This window comes from Alosa pseudoharengus, unplaced genomic scaffold, assembly GCF_046254945.1.
Source record: "Alosa pseudoharengus isolate Yale_2024_CS ecotype anadromous, Long Island Sound unplaced genomic scaffold, YU_APseudo_1.1 YU_APseudo_1.1_scf_13, whole genome shotgun sequence".
NCBI classification, from domain to species: domain Eukaryota; kingdom Metazoa; phylum Chordata; class Actinopteri; order Clupeiformes; family Clupeidae; genus Alosa; species Alosa pseudoharengus.
Window position 1 is genome coordinate 14,874,311 of NW_027468598.1, and position 21,472 is coordinate 14,895,782.

Consider the following 21,472-nt stretch of genomic DNA (forward strand, 5'->3'; position numbering starts at 1 on the left):
TGTTTAAAAAAAACACTGCACCCAGATTATGTGCAATGTGCGTGGCCCCACTCCAGGCCCTGATAGATTTTCCACACATCATCGGAACCCTAATTAAAACACTTCCCCTTCATGGAGCATAAAGTAATTATAAAGCTATAGATTGCCACCACCACCACCACCATCACCACCCCAGCCGCCGTCCAAGTCCCCCACCCCACCCCCAACACACACACACACACACACAAACACACACACACACACACACACACACACACACACCATCAACAGCATCATCACCCTTGCCAAACGTATCAGTGAGACGGATCAAGCAACTCAATTGCACTATTGATTGTTTTCCACCACATGCCAATACAATGGCGGATGCTGTCAGCTGAAAGGGACGACTGGATGCGACTGAGCGTGTTCCAACCGCATGTGGGGAATCTACTGTACAGAAGTAGATAGGGAAAGTCAAATGGGACTGCCACATTATGTAAACGAGCACCCAGGAAGTCTATGCACTATTCATGCATTGCGCTGCATTAAGAGGTATGATAGTGTGCGCATATGGTGTTCATTTGTTGGTCGAGGGCTGGCAGGGGCCATGCCGTGTTCTGTGCTCACTTGTGTGTGCAGGTGGTAGTTCCACTCCGGAGTCAACGCGCTGTACGAACATGCCACCAGTCCCTACAAATCATGAATACTTCATGGCCGTTCTCGTTGAAAACACGGCAAACTAAATAAAGCGCTCCACGTGTGCCCCCATCCATCCAGCTGCACAGCCCTGTAATGACAAGGCCTGTAATTTCATAGAGGAGATGAACCCTATACAATCGGACGAGAAGACGCAATTTGAGTATAAATAGCCCGCAAGCCCACTTAAAAGAGTTGTTCTTCACACCTTCTGGAGATTTCCCAGGCTAATGGCCTTCCACTTTGCTGCGTCTGATTGGCCAATTACATTAAGGATTAATTAGATTCATTATTTCCAACAATATGGCATACACGCTGAGTAATATGCATTCTGCCGAGTGAAACAGAGAAACAGAACACACGAGCGTGCTCTGCGATTTTAAATGCTTGCCAGTTCACAATCAGCCAGTTCAACCCCTTCCATACAGACTTTTTATATAGAGTATATACATATGCAAAACTTTACTCCCCCATCTTCTTCCAGTCTGATATATATTGCGAATTTAATTGCAACAGCTATAGCTATTGCGATTGTGATTTGCGATATGATTTTTGAATGTCAATGTCAAGATTCAGTTCAATATTCCAAATGTCTCTTTAAGTTGTACCACTTCTGATTGGTGAGCATGCCTTGTGCATGAGAAGCACAGTACTCCGGATTGTTGAGCTCTGTCTATCACACAAGGTGGATGACATGAATATAAAAATCATACACGTGACAAGAGTAACCATGCACAATTAATTGTAGCCTTTGAGATTAGATAGTTATGTTGGTTCAAATTGTGATTGCAATAGTTGTGCAGACCTAATATTGCCCATGTTGGATATAAAAAGGCTTCTGATCAAGCTGCAAAAAGGGGGAATGCGTTCACCCCAAATCCTTACCCTAATGCCAAAAACCCCAACATAATTATTTGGGAACCCAGGCGTGGTAGTTAATCTTATGTTTCAACTGTCAATCCAGCTAAACCACCTTAGTTTACACAAAGTAAATTGCAATCTCTATGTATCTCAATGCATACAGCAGAATAAAACACAGGCCAGCTAAACCCAGTCTAACTCATTAAACTCAAAGAACAAAATGTAGTCATTCAAAAGTGGGGGCAAAGACCCTAAGAAGACAATATGATGATAATCTATTTTCTGCATGACTAAGGCACTAAATGTGAAGGTGACTACATTCCACCAGCCCTGTACTGAGGAACAATCTCTGCCAATCGAAATGGATTTCAATGGGGGCCTTTTGAATGGCTTCAAGTGGCTTCATTTCAGAGTTGGATGTGCAATCATTTCATCAGACGTCAAGCTGGGAGAGAGAGAACTGTGTGTCAAGAAAATTGTTTTGAAGCACATTTGCCGTCAGAGATGGCTGAAATCCTGTCAACGCTTCAGCACAGGCGTTAAAGAGATGTTTAACACATGAAACAAAAAGTAGGCTATTTTCATTTTCCCACTAATTTACAGTCGTTCCCCTCAAAAGAACATTCTGACAGCAAATTAACTAAACCGAATTATCTTTTGTTGCATTGAAAACTGTGTAATAACAGAAACAAGAAAATAAACTGACACACACACATAGGCTACACACACACACACAGGCTACACACACACACACACACACACACACACACACACACACACACACACACACACAAACAAAACTTTGCTCTGAAGGCTTCCCCTTTAAATGTATTTGCAACCTCTGTTAACATCTTTGTGTGAATTCTAACCTATTAGGTGAGCAAACAATAGCCAACGACAGCAGGCACCTTAAAAAGCTCGTCTGTTACCATGGAGACTGTAGCAGCACACAGACACACACACACAAACCCCTCACTAAACTGAAAGTATGAACTGACGAAATGGAACAGAAATGGACACTCATCTTACTTAATTATTTGCTTCCTTCACCTCTGCATTAGCCATTTCAAAGCTGCTGTTGACTTGATCATTGTACAATTAGCAGTCCAGTCTATTAGTTTGGCTTATGCCAGATTGCACATTGCCAGCCTCGACCTGACCTGCAGTGCAGTGTTTATTGTGTTTCATCAAAAGCTCACCACAGTCATGCTCCCCGGATGGGCCCTGTCGGGTAATTGCAGCAGAAAGGGGAAAGTGGTACGTTTATGCTGCATGCTGAATATTCATGGGTGTTTTCATGTATTATGACTGCTGCTTGCCAGGAATAATGTGATGAGAATCTCTTCCTTGCTCACAAACACACAGTTTGTGTGTGTGTGTGTCTGTGTGGGGTGGGTGGTATTGTGTGTGTGTGTGTGTGAGAGAGAGAGAGTGTGTGTGTGAGAGAGAGAGAGAAAGGCAGACTGTCTGCAGAAAGACTCTAAAAAATAGAAATCTGTACAAATATGGTCCGTAACCAATTCAGTGTCACTTTTTACTATTACATTTCTGAATAAGGGTCAGTATGTACAGTATGTAAAACAGCATATTAAAATGCTTTTTGGCCTTGCGTTCTGTTTAAGCCTCTGCACTCTCTCACTCAACCTGATGACCTCCACACAATACTGACTTTAGAATGAGAATCACTGTCACACAATATTGGTTATTTGTTGGCTATAATACTGTGTGTATTTTGAATATTTCCGAGACAGTGAACAGAATAACTGTCAAAAACGACAACTTCACAGTGTCATGCTATGGTAAGTTTAATTTGTCTTTGTCTGTTTGCCATTTATTAAAGTGTATGGGACTTGCAAAATTCAAATGTAATTGTTTAGTTATGTGTTTAAAGTTTCAGAATCAATTTAGGTCCAATGAGAAACCAATTACCAAAAATATACTCATACACTATTTGAAACATCCAGCCAACAACTCAACTAAACTAATAGCAATTCACACTGGATTTATGTAGCTACATTTTTCATAACCCTGAAGATGGAGGAAGGGAAAAAACAACAACTGCACAAGAACCAACAACACACCATTAAGGTGCTTTTCATAATGAAAACTGATGGCCACGTCCCTGGGGCCATAACCTAGATTATACTACAAAGACCATTAATCATTAATGACAATACCTTTTAATACAGCTCATGTATAGTTCATTTGCACATAAATGAGCTTTGCCTACAACATATTTAACAACATGTGTGGGCAAAAGGGTATCCAGCGCTGTGGCCAATCAAACACTACTGATTACACTACTGATTAGAGATGCACCGATATGGAATTTTAGGGCCGATAACAATAACCGATATTTATTGGTTTGTTGTGGCCGATACCGATACGATAACCGATAATATTACTCTTGAAAAAAAATTGTGAAAAGTGATTTGGGGAAAGCATTTAATAAGCATAATTTTATTGCAGTAATTTTACCTACCACCAAATGATGGACAGAACTCATAATAGTCCTCAATAGTACAGCAGTCAACATAGCAGTAGCCTAGCCCTACAGTATGTGTGGCTCCTTTAAGTGAACCTGACGTCAGTGAATTGCGAGTGAGTGGCCAGAGAGTATAAATCGTTTTCATTTAGGACTAAACACTCATAAACGGCTCAGCTGGAAATAAGCTACAGTATTGCGACCAAATCAGAGTTTGTGAGGGAAACTTAGGTTTAGTTTCAACTGCGGGTAACTGAATAAAGCTGCAACTCCTCAGACTGTATCTTATGTCCGTCTACAACCTGCTGCAGCAGAAATGAAAGGGGTTAGCCCCGAAGGTTTTAATAACTTATTATGATGACCTGTCTGGAACTGGAGCAGGAATGGTTAGCATATTTCTAGGTAATAATACAAAACCCAAGCTAAAGTAATGCAAATATAATACTAAAACACAACTTAGAACTAGGCCTACTTATGTACTCGTCCCATAACGAGTTTATTTGTTTCCCCGACCAGCGCGGTAAAGTGCAAACACATCAGCACAAGACTGAGCTCCGCTCTGGTAAGGTTAAATGGCGGATCATTCACGAGAGGATTTTGAGATGCACAGATTCCCAAATGAACGCATATCCACAGATTTTGTTAGAGTGGTGAAATACATTCACACCGCTGACATTATATTGAGGAAAATGTATAGCCAACCAAGCTCAAGTAGCTCAGTGTAGCCAGATGGACCTTACATAGGCCTAAATTAGGACTTTAAAAATATCGGCGCAAATTATCGGCCAGAATTCTGTTATCGGACCGATAATAATATTTTCTTTTTTTCACTTATCGGCCAATAATATATCGGCCGCTGATATATAGTGCATCCCTACTACTGATCCAATGGATTACAGAAAGAACATGGGGAAACACCATCCAATTGGATGATTTTCAGGCTAATGGCAAGAGGTCAAAGCCTGCCCAGGCATACAACACCATCCATGCTGAGTGGCCAGCGTTAGATTGGAGTTAAGATGACTCTTTTTGACCTTAAATCCCTTGGCGCAGGCAAACACGGCAGTTATAGGTTATGGCGCACATACGCAGGGACAGGGACGTTTGACCTCTGTGTAACCCTGCAGGGCCCTTGGGTTGTGCAACCGCACTGCACCGTGAGGATTGTCACTGGCGAGTACACACACGTCCAGTGCCTCAGCAGCGACTTTAGGACATGCTTGTCTGGACACACAGAGGCGCAAAGCCGTCTGGATTCATGGTGCCGGCGAAAAGGGCTGGATGGTTTGCATGCTTTGTGTTTATAGGGAACTGCCTAATACCTCACATCTCTGAATGTGTAAATGTAAACAATTTTCCTATATGAAAATTGTGGGTTACTTTCTAAATCCCCTCATGCACATGTATATGGGTAAGTTATGAATACAGATGTTGAACTGTTAACCCAACCTGTAGTTTGAAACTGTCAATAGCCAAGCTCCTCAAAAAAATCACAACAACCACAACGAAAACATCATTAAATCGTGTGAATCTCGTTGCCATGGAAAATGGCAACTCTCCCATGCTGACAGACTGCTGGCACCCATCTCCCTTCCTCAGGTAAGGGGGAAATCGACCGCATTTCCACCGAGACTGTAGGTCTCACACAGTTTAATTTACAGCGAAAACGCCTCAGTCCAAGGTTTCCTTTATGCTAAGTCCGCTGTTTGCCTAAATCAGAAGGGGGATGATATAAATAGCCTTGTCTTCTCACACCTGCCCAGCATGGATCTCCACCACGGGAGGCCGAGTCTCCAGCAATTCCCCTCGCAACTCACTGCTGGGGCCAAGCAGGCACAGTTGGACCTGGCCACATCACTATCATCCAATCCTATTCCATCTCATCTTCTGTGATCCCGGCTCTGGGAAGCAGCCAGAGGAGCCGGAGAGGAGGGCTGGGATCCTGGGAGTCCCTCCGGAGCTCCTCTGTGGCCCCGCACACGTATGCAGGAGGCTGAGGTGACGGCGAGAACAGAGAAGCCTCGCTGTGAGGTTAATGCTCGAGTGTCAACAGATGCTTGTACAGAGCTGCTCATGTTGAAACACTCCAAAGGAGGTTGTGTAAGAATGTGAAAACACACAAACAAACACACAGTCACACACACACACACACACACACACACACACACACACACAGAACATGGATGTTGAGACTTTGAGACTGCACACATTGTAAGTGGTCCCTGTGAAAAGTTTGGAGAGGTTGAAATTGCTGCGATTCTCTGTGTCTGCCTCCAAGGTCAATATTAAAACTGGATCAATATATGAGACCCGATGATCTCCGGGAGCTAGTGTTTCGTCAACAACTGTTTAATTAAAAATCCTTTTCAGAGGACACTGTAAATCCAATTCAAATGTCAGCACGACAGTGTTTTATAGCATCTAACCAACACTATAGCTTCAATGTAATACAGATTTTGTACTTCATTTGTTATGAGCAAATTCCAAAAGTTTTTTTTTTTTTTAAATCTGAAGCACCACCAAAGAATTTTATTAAATTCAAAACCATCTAAAAGAGAACAGCTTGATGATTTAATGCAGCCGAAAAAGTCATTGTAAAGAGAGAGAGAGATACAGAAAGAGAGAGAAAGAGATTGTGAGAGAAAAATAGAGTGAGAGAGAAAGAGAGAGAGAGAGAGAGAGAGAGAGAGAGAGAGACCGTTCACCATTAGAAGCCTTTCGCTGTGTTGAACAGGGAGGCCCTTGTTTTGCTCTGCTCTGGCAGGAAACTTAGAAGTTGTGATGTATTCACATGGTAATGACCCCGGACAATCAAAAACCCCCAGTGTCTGGCACCACTCTAGCCTCGCTCAAAGACCCATCGCCAAGGAGACCAGCTTGAACAGACCGATTGGCAGCGAGCGCCAGCGCGAGAGGGGCAAATTAAGAATTCCGCGCGGTGCCCACAGCATTGCAGCGGCCCTGCTCTCACCTGCTGCTCATCCGGGGGGCCTGCGTCAGAACAGACGGTCAGATGTCCCTCGTCCTGTGTGGACACTACAGCTTGCTATTACTACAGCCTACATCAGGGGTCGCGGACACTTGCCAGCGAGGCGCAGCACAGCAACATGATGTACAAACACACAAACAAGCACACACACACACACACACACATAAATACAATGCTTTGGAGTTTTAAAAGCATGCTGCGTTTTCACTGTTGTGACCAGGCCCACTTCTCTCATTTTTGAACTTCAGTGATTAAAGTTCATTCTGATGATCACACAACGTGGGCACCTGGCAGTTGCGCTACAAACAGAATCAATCGGCAGAGTGGCGCGGGGGCTGCGCGACACCGAACACGTGCGTCCGTTTGATGTGACGGCTGAATAGCTCATTAATGAGCTAGAGATGAAAGAGGCATTCTGGAGCTAGCACGCTACAGTTAATTGTACATTGCAGGGGCACACCTGAGTCTTTGTGAACTCAGGAGGAGTGAAAGCGTGTGACATAAATGAAGTGTTTTGAAAACAAACAGACAAGATGAGCACCCGAGCTTTGGCTCCCGAGAGTAGAACCTTCTGCATCCTAAATGCCCAGATAGCATTTAAGAAAGAAAAAACAGTGGGAGAAAGTGTGTGTGTGTGTGTGTGTGTGTTGGGGGGGGGGGGGGGGTCCATAAATCTAGCCCATGTTAATGCAATCGGGCACAATCCTGTTGTTAGCCAGGCAGGAATGTTTTCTTAATAAAAAGAGAGAAAAAAATAGGCATGCATGGAAACCGACGAAGGCATCCATGTGCCTGCTCTCGCAAACCCCTCTCCTGTGCCCCACCCCATTCTAATGAGGCCCCCCAATGGTGGGCCCTCTCAACTTTTACATGTGACTAGAAAGCCAGAGCCGCACACAGTAGCTTAGCAACCGAGCGAGAGAATCAGGGAGAGAGGCAGCGGGTACAGTCTTGCCTTGGGTGGTCCCCCACCCCCGCCGCCGCCACCGCCACTACCCCAAAGCTAGGCAAACATTTCAACTAAAGGTTCGCTCTTTACTTCACTCAGCCCTGTTGGCTGGACTCTCCTGAGTATGCCTGCGAAGAAACTGAACCCGATCCAGCCGATGAAGAGCGGCCTTTGATATCCGCGCGTGTTGAAATATTAATACCGCGCCGAGATCACAGCCATCTTTCCATTTCTAGGGCTGCGTTGAGGATGTCGAGCAAAGGAAAGTGCAATATCACACAGGCTCGTTTGCATTTTGATATGTAATTAATTCTTCCAACCAATTTAAACGAGGATTAATTATAATTACCCTAATTTTGTCGAGCGTGGCTGTGTAATCATTTGAAGCAAAGTTGAGGCGGCCCTATTCAGTGCTTTTCTTGGAGCACGCTGCGAACAATCTCAAACACCCATCTCTTATTGCTCCAGAAGCCTCATTGCCAACGTGGTGGATGGGCTAATTGTTTTTGTCTGCCATGACAATGACTCTCCAATTGTAATTATCAGCGTCTTTAAATTGTTCGACCATTTCAGAGAATCCTCCAACAAGCGTTCTGCTGGTAAATGTCCTCCTCACCCTGAAAGTATGCATTGTCCAATCATGCATGAGTAACTAAGGGGAGCTGTCATAATTAACAATGGTGTGGTATGCTATGGTACCAGCCAACTAAACTGACACATACAAAGAGAAAGAGAGACAGAGAGAGGGAGAGAGGTAAGAAGTAAAGAGGACAAAGACTGCCATAAAAAGAAAACAAATAAGCAAAATAAAAAAAAAGAAAAGAAAAAACTGTTTTTTTTTTCAGTCCCACTTTAAGAGCTCTCGGCCCAAGCTCTGTCAGATGTAAACAACACTCACGCCACTTCATTGTGCCACAAAGAGGCTGCAGCTTTTAGCTAATACAACATGCTGGCAGTTTGCATGGCGCCCAGAGAGCAATTCAGTGCTTTTCTTTCCAGCAATGATAACAGCATACAGCAATCATGTCCAAGACGCGGAGGATAACAATCAGGACAACAGGAGCTGGTCTGTCACTCGTGCTGTCCACTTACTGAGCACTTTGCACAATGAAAAGGGACATATTTGACCCTGGTACCAGACACATCCCTTCCCCCTTTCTTTTGCCAGTTTATGGACGGTCTATCACACAAACACAGCATTCATATCTGGGCCTGTGAGGATCTTGTCCATGTTTGAAAAAAAAGAAAAAAAAAATGTCAGCCCATCATTAGGCCCTGTCTCAAATCAAGCTTGTGGTATTGACTGACAAGAGGTTCATTACCATTGCACAAACATCAGTGCAAAAATGCCGTGATGACACTGACATTAGCGTAGCTCCAAACCCCTGGGCACAGAGGAGAGATGAGCAGATACCTGAGCCAGTAAACCTTTGATCTACAGCCGCGGTCCAGATCTGCCCTCTCTATCCGCTGCGTATGCTATCTAATAAAAAGCCATCAGCTTTCACTTTACGGTCCATCTCTCCTGGGCAGCGAATAGGATGCATATATACTGTGTTAACCTGACGGGTGACATTGATTCTGAGGCCAAGTCTGCTGACATATCGATGTCAATTATCTCTTTGGTAACCTTTAAGAAGAAACAAAAATGGGGAAATATCACCCCTTCAGAGGCATTCTGTCTATATTCTACCCCTCTGTCATACGCTGCCTGCGTAATGCATCTTTGGGGTTAATCTTAACCTTTCATCTATCAGTAGCTGGGAGAGGCGGAGGCAGAAGAGAAACGGTGGATGAGTGGGACTTTGGAAGGCAGAGCGAGAGAGAAAGGGAATGAGACAGAATGAAGTGGCAGGTTACGGAGGAGAGGAGGGAGAGAACAAAAATAAATGGAGAGTGAAAAAGGCCAGTGCAGAGAACAGAGAGAGAGAGGGGGAGAGAGAGGGAGAGAGATGGAGGGAGACAGGCCATGGCAGGGGTGGGTGAGTGGGTAAGAGAGTGACAAACAGTGAAACGAGAAGAGGGGCTGCTGTGCTGGGGGTAAGGGGGGGAAGGGGCGGAATGGAAATGGAGAAAAAGACATCGAAAAAAAGGGGGGAATTGAATTGAAAATGTGTAGGTGCTCCGCATGAATACAAAACAGGTGAGCAGGGACCACAGCTGATAAGACTGAGAAAAGGACAAGAAACTATCGAAACCGAATAGCCTGGAAAGGAGCGGCCGAAGGAGCCAAGCTCTGAGAGAGGTCCGAATGGGTGAGAAGGGGGTGGGGGTCAGTTCACACCAGGGCAGGGAAAGAGGCTTGTCATCTCGCCTGTGGCTCATAGATACATAAACCCCAAAAGCTATCTATAATCTATAAATCGCGGCATAGGGGAACGAGAGTTGTAATCTCCAGATAAAGCCTGTCTTAGTGAAAGATTTGGGCCAAATAAACAGAGGAGCACTTTAATATTTTACACATTGTCTAATTCGACTCCAAACCATGTAGGGACGTGCGGAGCGGCGATTCCATTACGCCACGCACTTAATGCCCCTCAAATAGCCAGAATCTACTTAAAAGCCTTTTTACTATGGGATAACCCTCTAATGGTTCGGCCAGATCTGATCTGGACTCCGAACCACAACTGATATCTTGGCCAATATAGGTGAGGCCCTTCTGCTAGACCCCACATAGCCTATGTCTGAGAATAGGGTTTGGTGACATTGCCAATTTAGACAGCGACAAACCTTTCTTGATTTGTCGTCCAGCCGACTTTTTGTCCACATTGTTGGCAGCTGATTTCGAAGAAGACAAGAATTTGATCTTGATTTACTACTGTTTGGAATTTGCTCCACACCTGTCAGTGTGGCATTCTGAGTCAAACTTAAAACAATGACCAATATGTGCACACAATATGTAATCTGTGTCTGTTTTTTTTTTTCTCATGTTCTGACCAGCCTACATCTGTTGTGCGTGTGTAAGCAGGGCCAGAGAACCCTTCTTACACAAACTGTATTATTACTACGACTACACAGCAACACACGAAAAAAATGGAATCAGCGATACACAACATGGCAAAAGTGTATGGAGAGATAATGCTCTAAATAATCCCTGGGCACGGCCGACCAACTGACCAAACCTAGCTCGCTCCACAAGCAGGGGCAAAAAAACCAGCGCGCAGACACCAAATGAAAACGCAACACACAGTGTGTCATCTGCTGCTTCAACCGTTGATTAGTGCAAAGGCAGCGGCTAGATGAACAGTTTAATATGCTTTTAGAATGTGCAGATGGGATCCCTTGTCCTGCCTCCATGCTTACACGCATCAATCTACTGTGCTTGCCTTGCACACGTCAGGCTCCAGGCTTAACGTGTTCATGCCAGCTGCGTTAATTTGTGCCGCGGAAAGAAACGGAGAAAAAAAAAGAATAAAGCACGTTTTTCTTTTTTCCTCATCTAGGTGAAGGATGATGGCATAGAATAAATGGAGAGAGAGAGAGAGTGAGTGACCGATGGCGATGTCCTTCCTTCCGAAGATACTGCACTTGCACATCCCAGACGAGAGGGCTGTTACCTTTCTTGGTCTCTCCAGAGAGGCCGGCCCCTCTGCGTCTTGGCGCATGTATATTTTTAAAGCATTAAAAGCTCTCCCTGTGGAGCCCGGCCAAATCCATCGTCGCTATCAGGTCAAGGAGAAATGCAAAAAAGTAAAATAAATAAAATAAAAATGGAAATGAACAGAGCTTGACAGTGATGTCTGAGACAAATCAGAGAGGACAGACTAACTGAAAGGCTATGAATTACCAATGAAACTCGCAAGCATGCAGCATGATTAATAAAACAGAGTCACCAACATAGTGCCTGCATAGCTTGCATTGCACTCCTATTTCTATTGAAAAGAAAAGAGCCATGAAATGCCTTCTCAAGAAGCGGGGATATCTCCAATTGGGGGGAGGGGGTGGTGGAGAGGGGGTGTCATGGCACGAGTGATCTTTCATATTTTAATAATGTGAAGGTGTTGGCATACAACAAGACAGTGAACCTAGTATGTATACATAATCAGTGTACGGTGTAGACCCAAATGAATTTCCAAGGAATTTAAGCTTCTGCAGAAAGGAATATTTTAAGCATCCCATTCAGGCTGCAATTGAGTTATTTTTGAGTGAGAAATGAACTAGCAATGTCATGCATTCCATGGCCAAGGATGTTTCAGATTTCTATGGAAAGCATTTCAAATTGTGGAGAGAGCCCAGCATATTGCACACAATTGGACACTTTCTAAAAATGACAAAAAAAAAAAAAATCACACTTACTGAATCTGATTTCGCCAAAGGGAACACCTACACAAAACCGGAACCAGACAATCTTTTTCTTGCCCGTATAAAGACGCTTTATACTTTCCAGAGGAAAGGAGGGGGAATATGCCTTCCTCTCCACGCTCCGCGGTGGAAGCCTCCATTATTCAAGTCCTAGTGGCAAGCTGTGAGCAACTATGGGTAATTTTTAGAAATTACATTCAAGCTATTTGAAATTATCTAACGTGTATTTTTAGAGTTTTCAAATGATCTGGTCCAGAGGCTTTCAGCAAAAGCTTCTGAATATCAAACTTCCAAGGAGGCTAACACACTGCTCATTCCTTGGGAAGGATTTGCTCAGCCATAAAATCAGCGTTTCGTTTTTATTTAAGAGCTGATGGAAGGGGACCGGTACCTCCATGTGCCAGGCCATTGCTCCCAAATAACAACCACGCTCCATTTGTCATGATGACAACAATTCACATCGGATGAAATTACTGCGAGGGTTAGGAGTTAAAAACAGGTCTCCAAGCAACAAATTGCCCCACTGTCCAGTAAGGAAATTCATTATGTTGGATATATCTCTGGTGACAACAAAAACGTCAAAACACATCAGATGGATAAAATCACAAGGCGATTGGGAACCTAATGGCTTGTCTCGCACATATTAAACTCAGAGTCAGGTGACTATGTGCTGAGGGGCTATGGACAACTCAGTGGCAACACAGGCATTACGGTCTCCATCCCATAACCTCATAAACTCCACAGCAGAGAGACAGGGGGAAATCCTGAGCTGCTTCTGTTGTGGAAGTAGCTTTTTCTATTATTGGCACACCACAAGAACACTGCTGTGATGGTTCGCTTTGTGGTTTGGAGAGTGTGTGTTTCGCTGAAGCATTAGAACCTCAACAAGATTTGTCTATAATTGTACCACAATTCTCAAGAATGACACCATTATTTACTGTGAGTCACGTAATGCTATATATTTAATATATATACAGCTACCGCAAAAAAATAAGAGGAAACATGATAATATAACAGATGGATGCCTAAGTGATCCATTTGCTAGAATAGCAAAGCAAGGAGCAAACACTACCAAAGTTCTAGGGCCAATGCCCATCGTGCAGACACCCTACTCTCAGAGAACGCTGCCTGTTAAAATACTAAATGAAAAATGGGATATCCAAACCTCATCTGCAAAGTATGTGAGTCTGGACAATAAGCAAAAGGCCTATTGCCTTGTTCCCATCCCCCCTTTCCAACCTTGCAGCTGAAAAGATGTTAGACAAGTAGTGGCACTTTTGGGTCTAACTGCCTGCTCTGTCATTCTGTCAAGGTAACCTACTACTTCCCCTTAAAATACAACCCCAGTCTCCCATCATTTATTGATATATTTCCCAAGAACTGGCAGTATCTAACAGACTAAGATTCCTCTTCAGCCAATTCCAGTCACTCATACACATGCACTTTGCAAGCAGTCCCAAAGGTCTTTTAATTTTTGAGAGGCTATTTTTAGCAGAAGATAATCGAGGTGGAAACTTCCATCTGTCCAATACACACAGTCCAGCTGCTCCTCTTTTAAAGAGAAAAAAAACATAATTATCTGCCTATAATATCTGCTGCCATGTTGTCGCAATTGTAGTCTGAATGCTACAGTATATACTCAGTTATATACTGGATGGTGTGTGTTGCTGTTTAGAAAAGGTGAAAATCTGTTCTAAGATTTGGACATACATTATTTATTGCAATCTTGAAACTGCAAGCATCTTGACACTGTAAACAAACAGTGACATTAACATTTGAAATGGAGGGGCAATGATGTGCACTGAATTTAAATGTACAGTGCCTGATCATTCACTGAGTCTTTGTGAATTAAATCAAAAATTAAAATGTATTTTCAAAAAGTTCTATGATGAAAACCGCATCCCTATAAAAAATAATTAAAAAAAACATTGCAGTCAACCATCCATCTTTCAATCCATCTTTTCATTTTTATATTCATGGTTTAGTTGAGAAGTTCATAGCCACCACTACCTCTGATGAATTTTAATTGGCAGAATTGATCAGCATTCCGGATTGGTACCAGAGCCCTGGAGCTTCTGTGAGATCGTTAGAGCCGAGCTCAGCCAACCAACCTAGTAGAACACTACAGACTGCTCTTCATTTTCCTTTTTTCTTCTTCTCCTTTCTTTCTTTCTTTCTTGCTTTTTTAAGGCACAGCCAATCTCTCATTTATTCTGTCTAAATCGTTTTACGGCCCTTTGATCTGGAACAGCACTTCAGTCAAAACCTGTGATGACTTTTTCATCAAAAACCTCTCTTTTGAGCTCTTCTCTTTTTTGTTTTTGCTCTCTCTAGGTATCACAGCTCGTTCCACCAGCGAAGACCACCAACTCTGCCGCCCACTCAGGCCATTTATTAATGGTGACAAATTCAAAATTTATGTATTGAGGTCTGGCGGTGCGAATGGACTGACTGCGACAGCTGGACACGGACTGGACTGAACTCAAGGCAGCCAGAGATGCTGGGTTGGGTCACCACACATGGAGTCACCACTGGCCAGACACACACACACAGATGGGAACAAGATACCATGTATCATGGAATGACAGTATTAGTGTAAGGAGTAATTAGGGAAGGATGGGGATGGCAGAGGTCTCCATATAATGACAGAATGATGATGATGGCATTCTGAACTTCAGTCTTCTGAACTGTCTGACAGGTTAATTTCGAGGAGTGTTTCAAACTGTGCTAAGACCATTGAATAGAAACAAATATAAAGATTTAGAAAAAATATTGAGAATGAATGGTTCTTACAATAATTGCATAAAATATGTGTAGGCTTAGTTCAAATCATGATAGAACCTACATAACAATCCATCGGTTACAACCAAGAAAATAAGTTTTAGTGGTGTAAATAGACCTAGACTACTACAGAAGTTGTAAGTTTTGTAAGTGTCAGAGAGGATAAAACAAGAGATAAAACATTCAAGAGTTGAGCTTTGCAGCAGCTAAAAGTTAGAGATTACAACTGAGATAAATAATATAGCATGGAAAAACAGAATGTTCCCTATACTTGTATAGGTTCATATTTGTTATATCATGGCAATTTCACATTTTCAGGCAAATGTAGTGTTTGGAGGTCGAAATGTTAGTTTAGGGGATGACATACAACTTTCAAAAGGCAGACTGATGTTTATAAAGTAAGCAAATAAAGTAGAGGTGAAACAATACAAATGAAAACAAAAGATGGATAAATTAAAATGTTTGCCATTTAAGCAATTTCATTATTCTAAACATCGCAAAGTAAACGTCACTGACATTTGTTTTGCAGTGCACAGTAAACTTCTGGACTCTGAATGCACTGCTGACGATGACAACGCTCATCACGTGGACTAGTGCTCCGCTTAATCGCGGGGATTAGAGGGTACAGACCTTCACCGTCTGGCTCTTCGTTTCCATTTCAAATACAGAACATTCAACAACATGTAGTTCTCGGTATCCGTAACATTACCATTTTACCCCATAGAGATGTGTTTTGTGATACCTATAGGCTATCAATCTTACACTAGGCTACTCCTGAAATGCCCAGAAGAACACCATTAGCCTGGCAAAGCTTTAGTAACAAACAATGACAAACATTTTACGAGGCCATGCAATTGCACACGGTTGCCTAAAGATAAAACTAATGTTAGCCTACTGATACCGCAACGCAGTAGTGACATGATATGGGTAGCCCAACTGTTAGTTGATCGTCAAATAATGGATATGACAGCGAAATAACGGAATGTGAGGTTTACTATTGCATAAATTGACCTGAGGCGTTTATCATAAACAAGCAAGTGTCCCCTGAAACCGTTAAAGTTTAACAATGTTGCCATGTTGACGATGCATAGGTCTTCGCCCAGTCCACTGTGCCCCTACCTTATGAATGACTCGTGCTACCAGTTTGAAGGAACCGTGGCGTAAATGAAAGTTGAACATGAGCCCTGCTTCAAGAAATCGTTGATTTGGGTTAATAAATGACTTACCCTCCATGCAAAATAAAACCAGCCAGGCAATCCATAAGTCAGAATTGTGGAATTTCAACATTTTTGTGAATGTCTGGAGAGACGATGGTGTAGGCTGTCTTGTCAATGGAACTTAATTGTTTTTCCACAGTTTCTTTGATGAAACACAACTCTCTTGCGAAAGTGAATGCATGAATACTCAGAAAGGCGTCCCTCTTTTATCCGTCGCTGGAATAGAAAAGCAGTTTTTCAAACAAAGACAAACTAATTAAAACGACAAACAGCGCATAGCTGCATGTTAAATCACTGTTCTTCCTGCTGACTTCTTTAATTGGTATAAACCTTGCGTCCTCTCCGAGTTAACATCCTCCCATTGCCCGCCGAAGTCCAGCTCCACGAACGAATAGCCTATAGTTATCCCCTCAAAGCAACGTTGCATTCACCGTGTATGTTCTCAACACCGACTAAAAGAATGATATCTGTAGATCCTTAACAGTGCCATGACTAGGTTCATGCTCTTTCTTGTCTGTGGACGGCCCTTGCTTCTCATCAGCAGGCACGCACCCGTTCCCAGCTCTGCGCTGCTCAACCAACATTGATTGAAAAGTGTCGGAGACTGTTGCCTGGAGACCAATGACGCCCGTTGGAGGTGGAGGAAAAGGATGCCCTCCTCTGGTTTAGTGAAGCTATAATTGCTTGAATGATGCACCGCGAGAGTGTCATTCAGTGCTTGGTAGATTTATTCCATTTATGGTCAGTTGTGATAATTTCTTGATTTTTTCTGTTTACTTTTTAAGCAAACTTAAACATGACTATTTTTTTTACTAATTGTGCAAGTAATCCACTTTGGGGCAAAATAGATAGAAATAGGAGAATTTAAGATTAATGACTTAATCTTAATCTGAGGTTATTTCCCCAGATTTCTGAGTGATTTGTCAGTTTAGTTGTGCACAATCTGTATCTGCATCCATGTGTTGGCTCACTCTCCCTCGTCCACGCAAGCTCACAGTTGTATTCATTTACACTTAATGCTAACAGCAGGGTGACCTGTGCAAGGTACAGTAGTGTGCTGAAGCCTCATGCAATGGCAAAACAGCCCGGAACAAATTGCAGCCCTCCCTCCAAACCTTTTCTACTGATTCTTCTGCTTGGAACTTCTCAAGATGCAGCTAACATTAGTCTAACAGTAAAACTTTACAAACCCCCCACACACACACACACATCATCCTTTCTCATTAGACTCGCAAAACTATTTTCAGTGGTGGTGGGGGGTGGGGGTTATTATGAGTGATGAAAAATGCATGCTGAAAATGGAGAGGGTGCGGCACTGGGCACTGCATCACGAAGTTCTGCGTGTAGCCTTAGGTGCTTGGAAGCATATGAGAGGAACGCGCTCGACAGCAGAATAAGATACTTCTCTTGTATGCCTGGAGGCTCGGGGCCTCTTCAACGTCTCTTATCTTGGGCGCACAGCTCCCTTGTACAAAAAAGACTTCAGGAAACATTGCATTGGGGGGAAGCAGCTTTAAAACCAGGCGTGGTATCCGATCCGGCCCTTCTTCTATACATTGCCCATATGACTATGATATCAAAGCAATGGAGCATATCAAAGTATCAAATGCCTCATGCATTTTGCAGGAGTGTGGTTTAGAGACTGGGGATTTACTAAAGATGAGGTGCTTCAACGGATGACCAGGTTTCTCACTTTAATATAGAACATGCATCATGTCATTGGACATCTCTAGACATCATTTAATATCAACACTGCATTAAAGTGAAAGCATAAAGCCAAATAAGAAGCATTACGTATGCCTACAAAACTGACTAAAGAGAGGAACAAGACACACCTGCCAGGATTGTCCTATTTGCCACATTTATTGTGAATCCAATAATCATATACACAACATTGTTTTGTTAGGACCTGGCTGAGTAATAGTTTCTGTTCCACCATAAGGACAATCCAGCATCCTTTTTGGCGGTGCTGGGAGCCATACGTCCACACTGTGCTTGTTGAACATTTCAAAAACATTATGAACTTCCATTACAAAATCACTGAAGTCAAATGACTAAAAACAATACCCAATGCACATGTGTGATTATATTTTTAAAGACATATGTCACTTTTGAATGACAGCCATAAAACACAAAACTTAGTAAATAAGCCAACAATAAGTCATAAAATATGTGAGGTCATAATTGTGATCATACGAGTTCAGCCATCGGTTTCATTCCATCAAGAGTTAGCAAAAGCTTTATAACTTAGTTACATTTCTGCCCTGTGTAAATAATGGACACCCTTTTGCTTAAGCACAAGATGTTCTCCAGTGTCTCCATCTTACAAAGCCATTATCATAGACTCACACACAAGCTAATTTCAAACAACCACAACATCCACACATACTTTATCCATTATTGATTCCTATTTTACAGTCTCTCCCATTTTCTGTTGCTGTGCACATGAAAGATTTAAAGATAAAGCCAAATCTGTTCAGTTAAATGCTAATTGAATTTCACTTTTCCAGTGGAAAAAAAAGTTAAACTGCGCTACACTGTAATATTGATGCTGTGTATAGCGACAGCATGGCAACTCTTCTGCAGTGTCATGCATTTCTGCGCCTAGCCTTGTGATTGCTGAATCAATTAATAACAGGCCACTGAACCTTCCGGGTCTCTGTGTCCTGGGCAGGCACAGAGTTTTTCCCCCTGCACCAGGACACCCAGAGAAAAATATGGGTAATGAGGAAATAGGACACAATTTCACCAACACACTTTTTCCCCCTTTAAAATTGTGACATTTTTTGTTGGGCATGACAGGACCGTGTCATAAGGAATAGCACTCTTTCGCTGAGATTCAATGGCATATTAAATCCTTCAAGTTTTGAAATCATAATAAATATGGAGCTTTCATGCATCATCAGTAGACACAAAATCTCAAGGTTGCTCACTGAACACTGTATGTGCGTCTGCGCCATAGAAAGTATTTCTTTAAGTGGAGTCTTGCTGTATGGAAACTGAGTTTTATTATAAAGTTATGTGCTTCCCTCTAGTGGTACAACAGTGTTTTGCAAAGTGTTGAAAATGTATTCCAATGATGAAAAATATATCTAAAAAGGTACACAACGAAGGAGAAAATGCATGTTGATTGTAAGATTGCAGGTATAACGGTAACATGAAACAACTTGAAAAGGGTATAAAGAAACTGAAGAATTTTATTGATGTATTTTATTTATTTTCAAAGTCAAACGCACACATGTTCATTTCCTTAACTTCAATCATGTCAAAATCTCCAAAGACACCGTACGATCATATATGTCTAAGGCCTGATTGCATTGTATATAGTAAGAAAGTTTATTTATGAAAATACAGTACTTCAAGTCCACTCCCCCAAGCTGTTCTCTTTGGATTGCAATGTCAACATTTTGCTAATCCTGAAAGAAAGGACAAAAAAGAATATTTTTTTACAAACATGTTGTATATCCATAATAGGTCATTATGAACCAGCAAATACCAACCCCCTCCCTTTTTTAAGGCTACTAAACACCTGCACATACATCAGTGGTATTTTCACAGTCTTAGGTCTCTCCGTTTGATCTGACGTGGCTTCTACTACACAGAGCTAGCCAACTTTTACATAATAATCTTGCAGCAAGGGAGGATTCCAGATAACAAGTATCTGAGGGCAATATGATGGTGCTGAAGATTCAGATGGGCGTGCTGTTTACATTTTATCTTCTAAATTCAATAACCCCAAACAAACACTGACGCAAGTCTGAACTTAAACCTCCCACTCACATTTTCATCCATGGGGTGGCGTGACATGCTGTTGATAGAAAAATATAGAAATGTCCTTTCTATACAGGTAAAACCTGATCCCTATCATTTCAGATTAGTGCAAACTGGCTAGGTGGCATTATAGCATACACAATGCACACACATTCCACCTACTACAAATATACCTGACTATTTGCATGGGCTTATCTTTCGGTCTCTTGATGAGACACATGATACAGGCATGCATTTCTCTTGACAGCACCTCAGTAAATCCAAATAATCTCTAAAGAAGCACTTTCTCAACAGCACTATTTTGACCAATAGAACCACTAAAGGAAAACTCCCTACTCATCAGATTTTCCGTCCCTCCCTAGGTTATGCCAGGTTCATCTGATACAACAACTTTGTCTTTATCTAAGGACTTTATTGGCCTCTTTAAAGCATTAGGCCCTGCCTAGTTTCCTCTGGGTTGGCCGTGTGGGTTGGGTATGAGGTGGTGGTAGGGAATACTTTTGGCAGTGGATTAACACTCCACTCTTAAAATGAATGTGTTGAAAACAACACAACTTGCGTTGTTTTTAACACATCTCTCTGTCCAGATAGGGACAACACAGTTTGTGTTGTTTCCTTTTTTATTTGTTACACAATATGTGTTGAAATAACACAACTTGCGTTGTTTTTTAACACATATCTGTGTCCAGATACGGACAACACATTCATTTTAACAGTGTAGATTGCCTTGGATTTAGAGTACAAGAGTAAGAATTTTAAAATGTTTGGGAACCAACAGTGGATTAAAACTCAGCGAAGGCCCAAATCCTTACAGGCTACATTTGCCAGCTCTCTATCATAAAGCCCAAAAGGCTTAAAATAATGCTCATGTATATAGAATGGTGTTAATTCCAAAGCGCTCATCGACTTACCGAATCACTACTAGAGGAGGAGGAGCTGTGGCCATCTTTCTTGTGATGGTCTTTGTCCTTCTTTTTGTGCTTATGCTTGTCACCACTCTTCTCCTTGTGCTTTTTGTGCTTGTCTTTATCCTTATCCTTGTGCTCTTTGTGCTTGTCTTTATCCTCATCTTTGTGTTCGCTCTGTAATGACATATAGGTAGTTTGTTGCACTGGATTTCATTCAGTCAATTTCACTTTCTACCCGGAATTAGAGCAGAAGTTTTCACCTTCTCGCCACGACAACTGCGGTGTAGGCACTTACAGGGCCAGGCATTTTAATCAATCAGTAATTAAGGCATGGGAAGCCCTGTTGGAGTTCTCTTCTAATAGTAGGCCTACCTATGCTTGTTTTAATCAATTTTGTTCCTTTTGCACCATCATCACACAAAAGCTTTCTCTGAACAAAACAAAAAATGCTGCCACTCAGTAGTCACATCTCATTAACAAAATGACTAATTATGGCCAATTTACAGCTGGGATCTGTTGCCCCTGATTGTTATA

General features: G+C 42.3%; 1 protein-coding gene across 1 annotated transcript in view; it reads right to left on the reverse strand.

The window, feature by feature from the left end:
• The window catches only part of igsf11 (immunoglobulin superfamily member 11), a 69,407-nt gene extending 52,614 nt beyond the window's left edge, over nucleotides 1-16,793 (reverse strand). Inside the window, exon 1 of the mRNA XM_076281521.1 lies at nucleotides 16,269-16,793. Coding sequence (XP_076137636.1) covers nucleotides 16,269-16,329 — 61 coding nt within the window. The 5' untranslated portion in view covers nucleotides 16,330-16,793. The remainder of the gene's footprint in view (nucleotides 1-16,268) is intronic.
• Nucleotides 16,794-21,472: the final 4,679 nt, after the last annotated feature.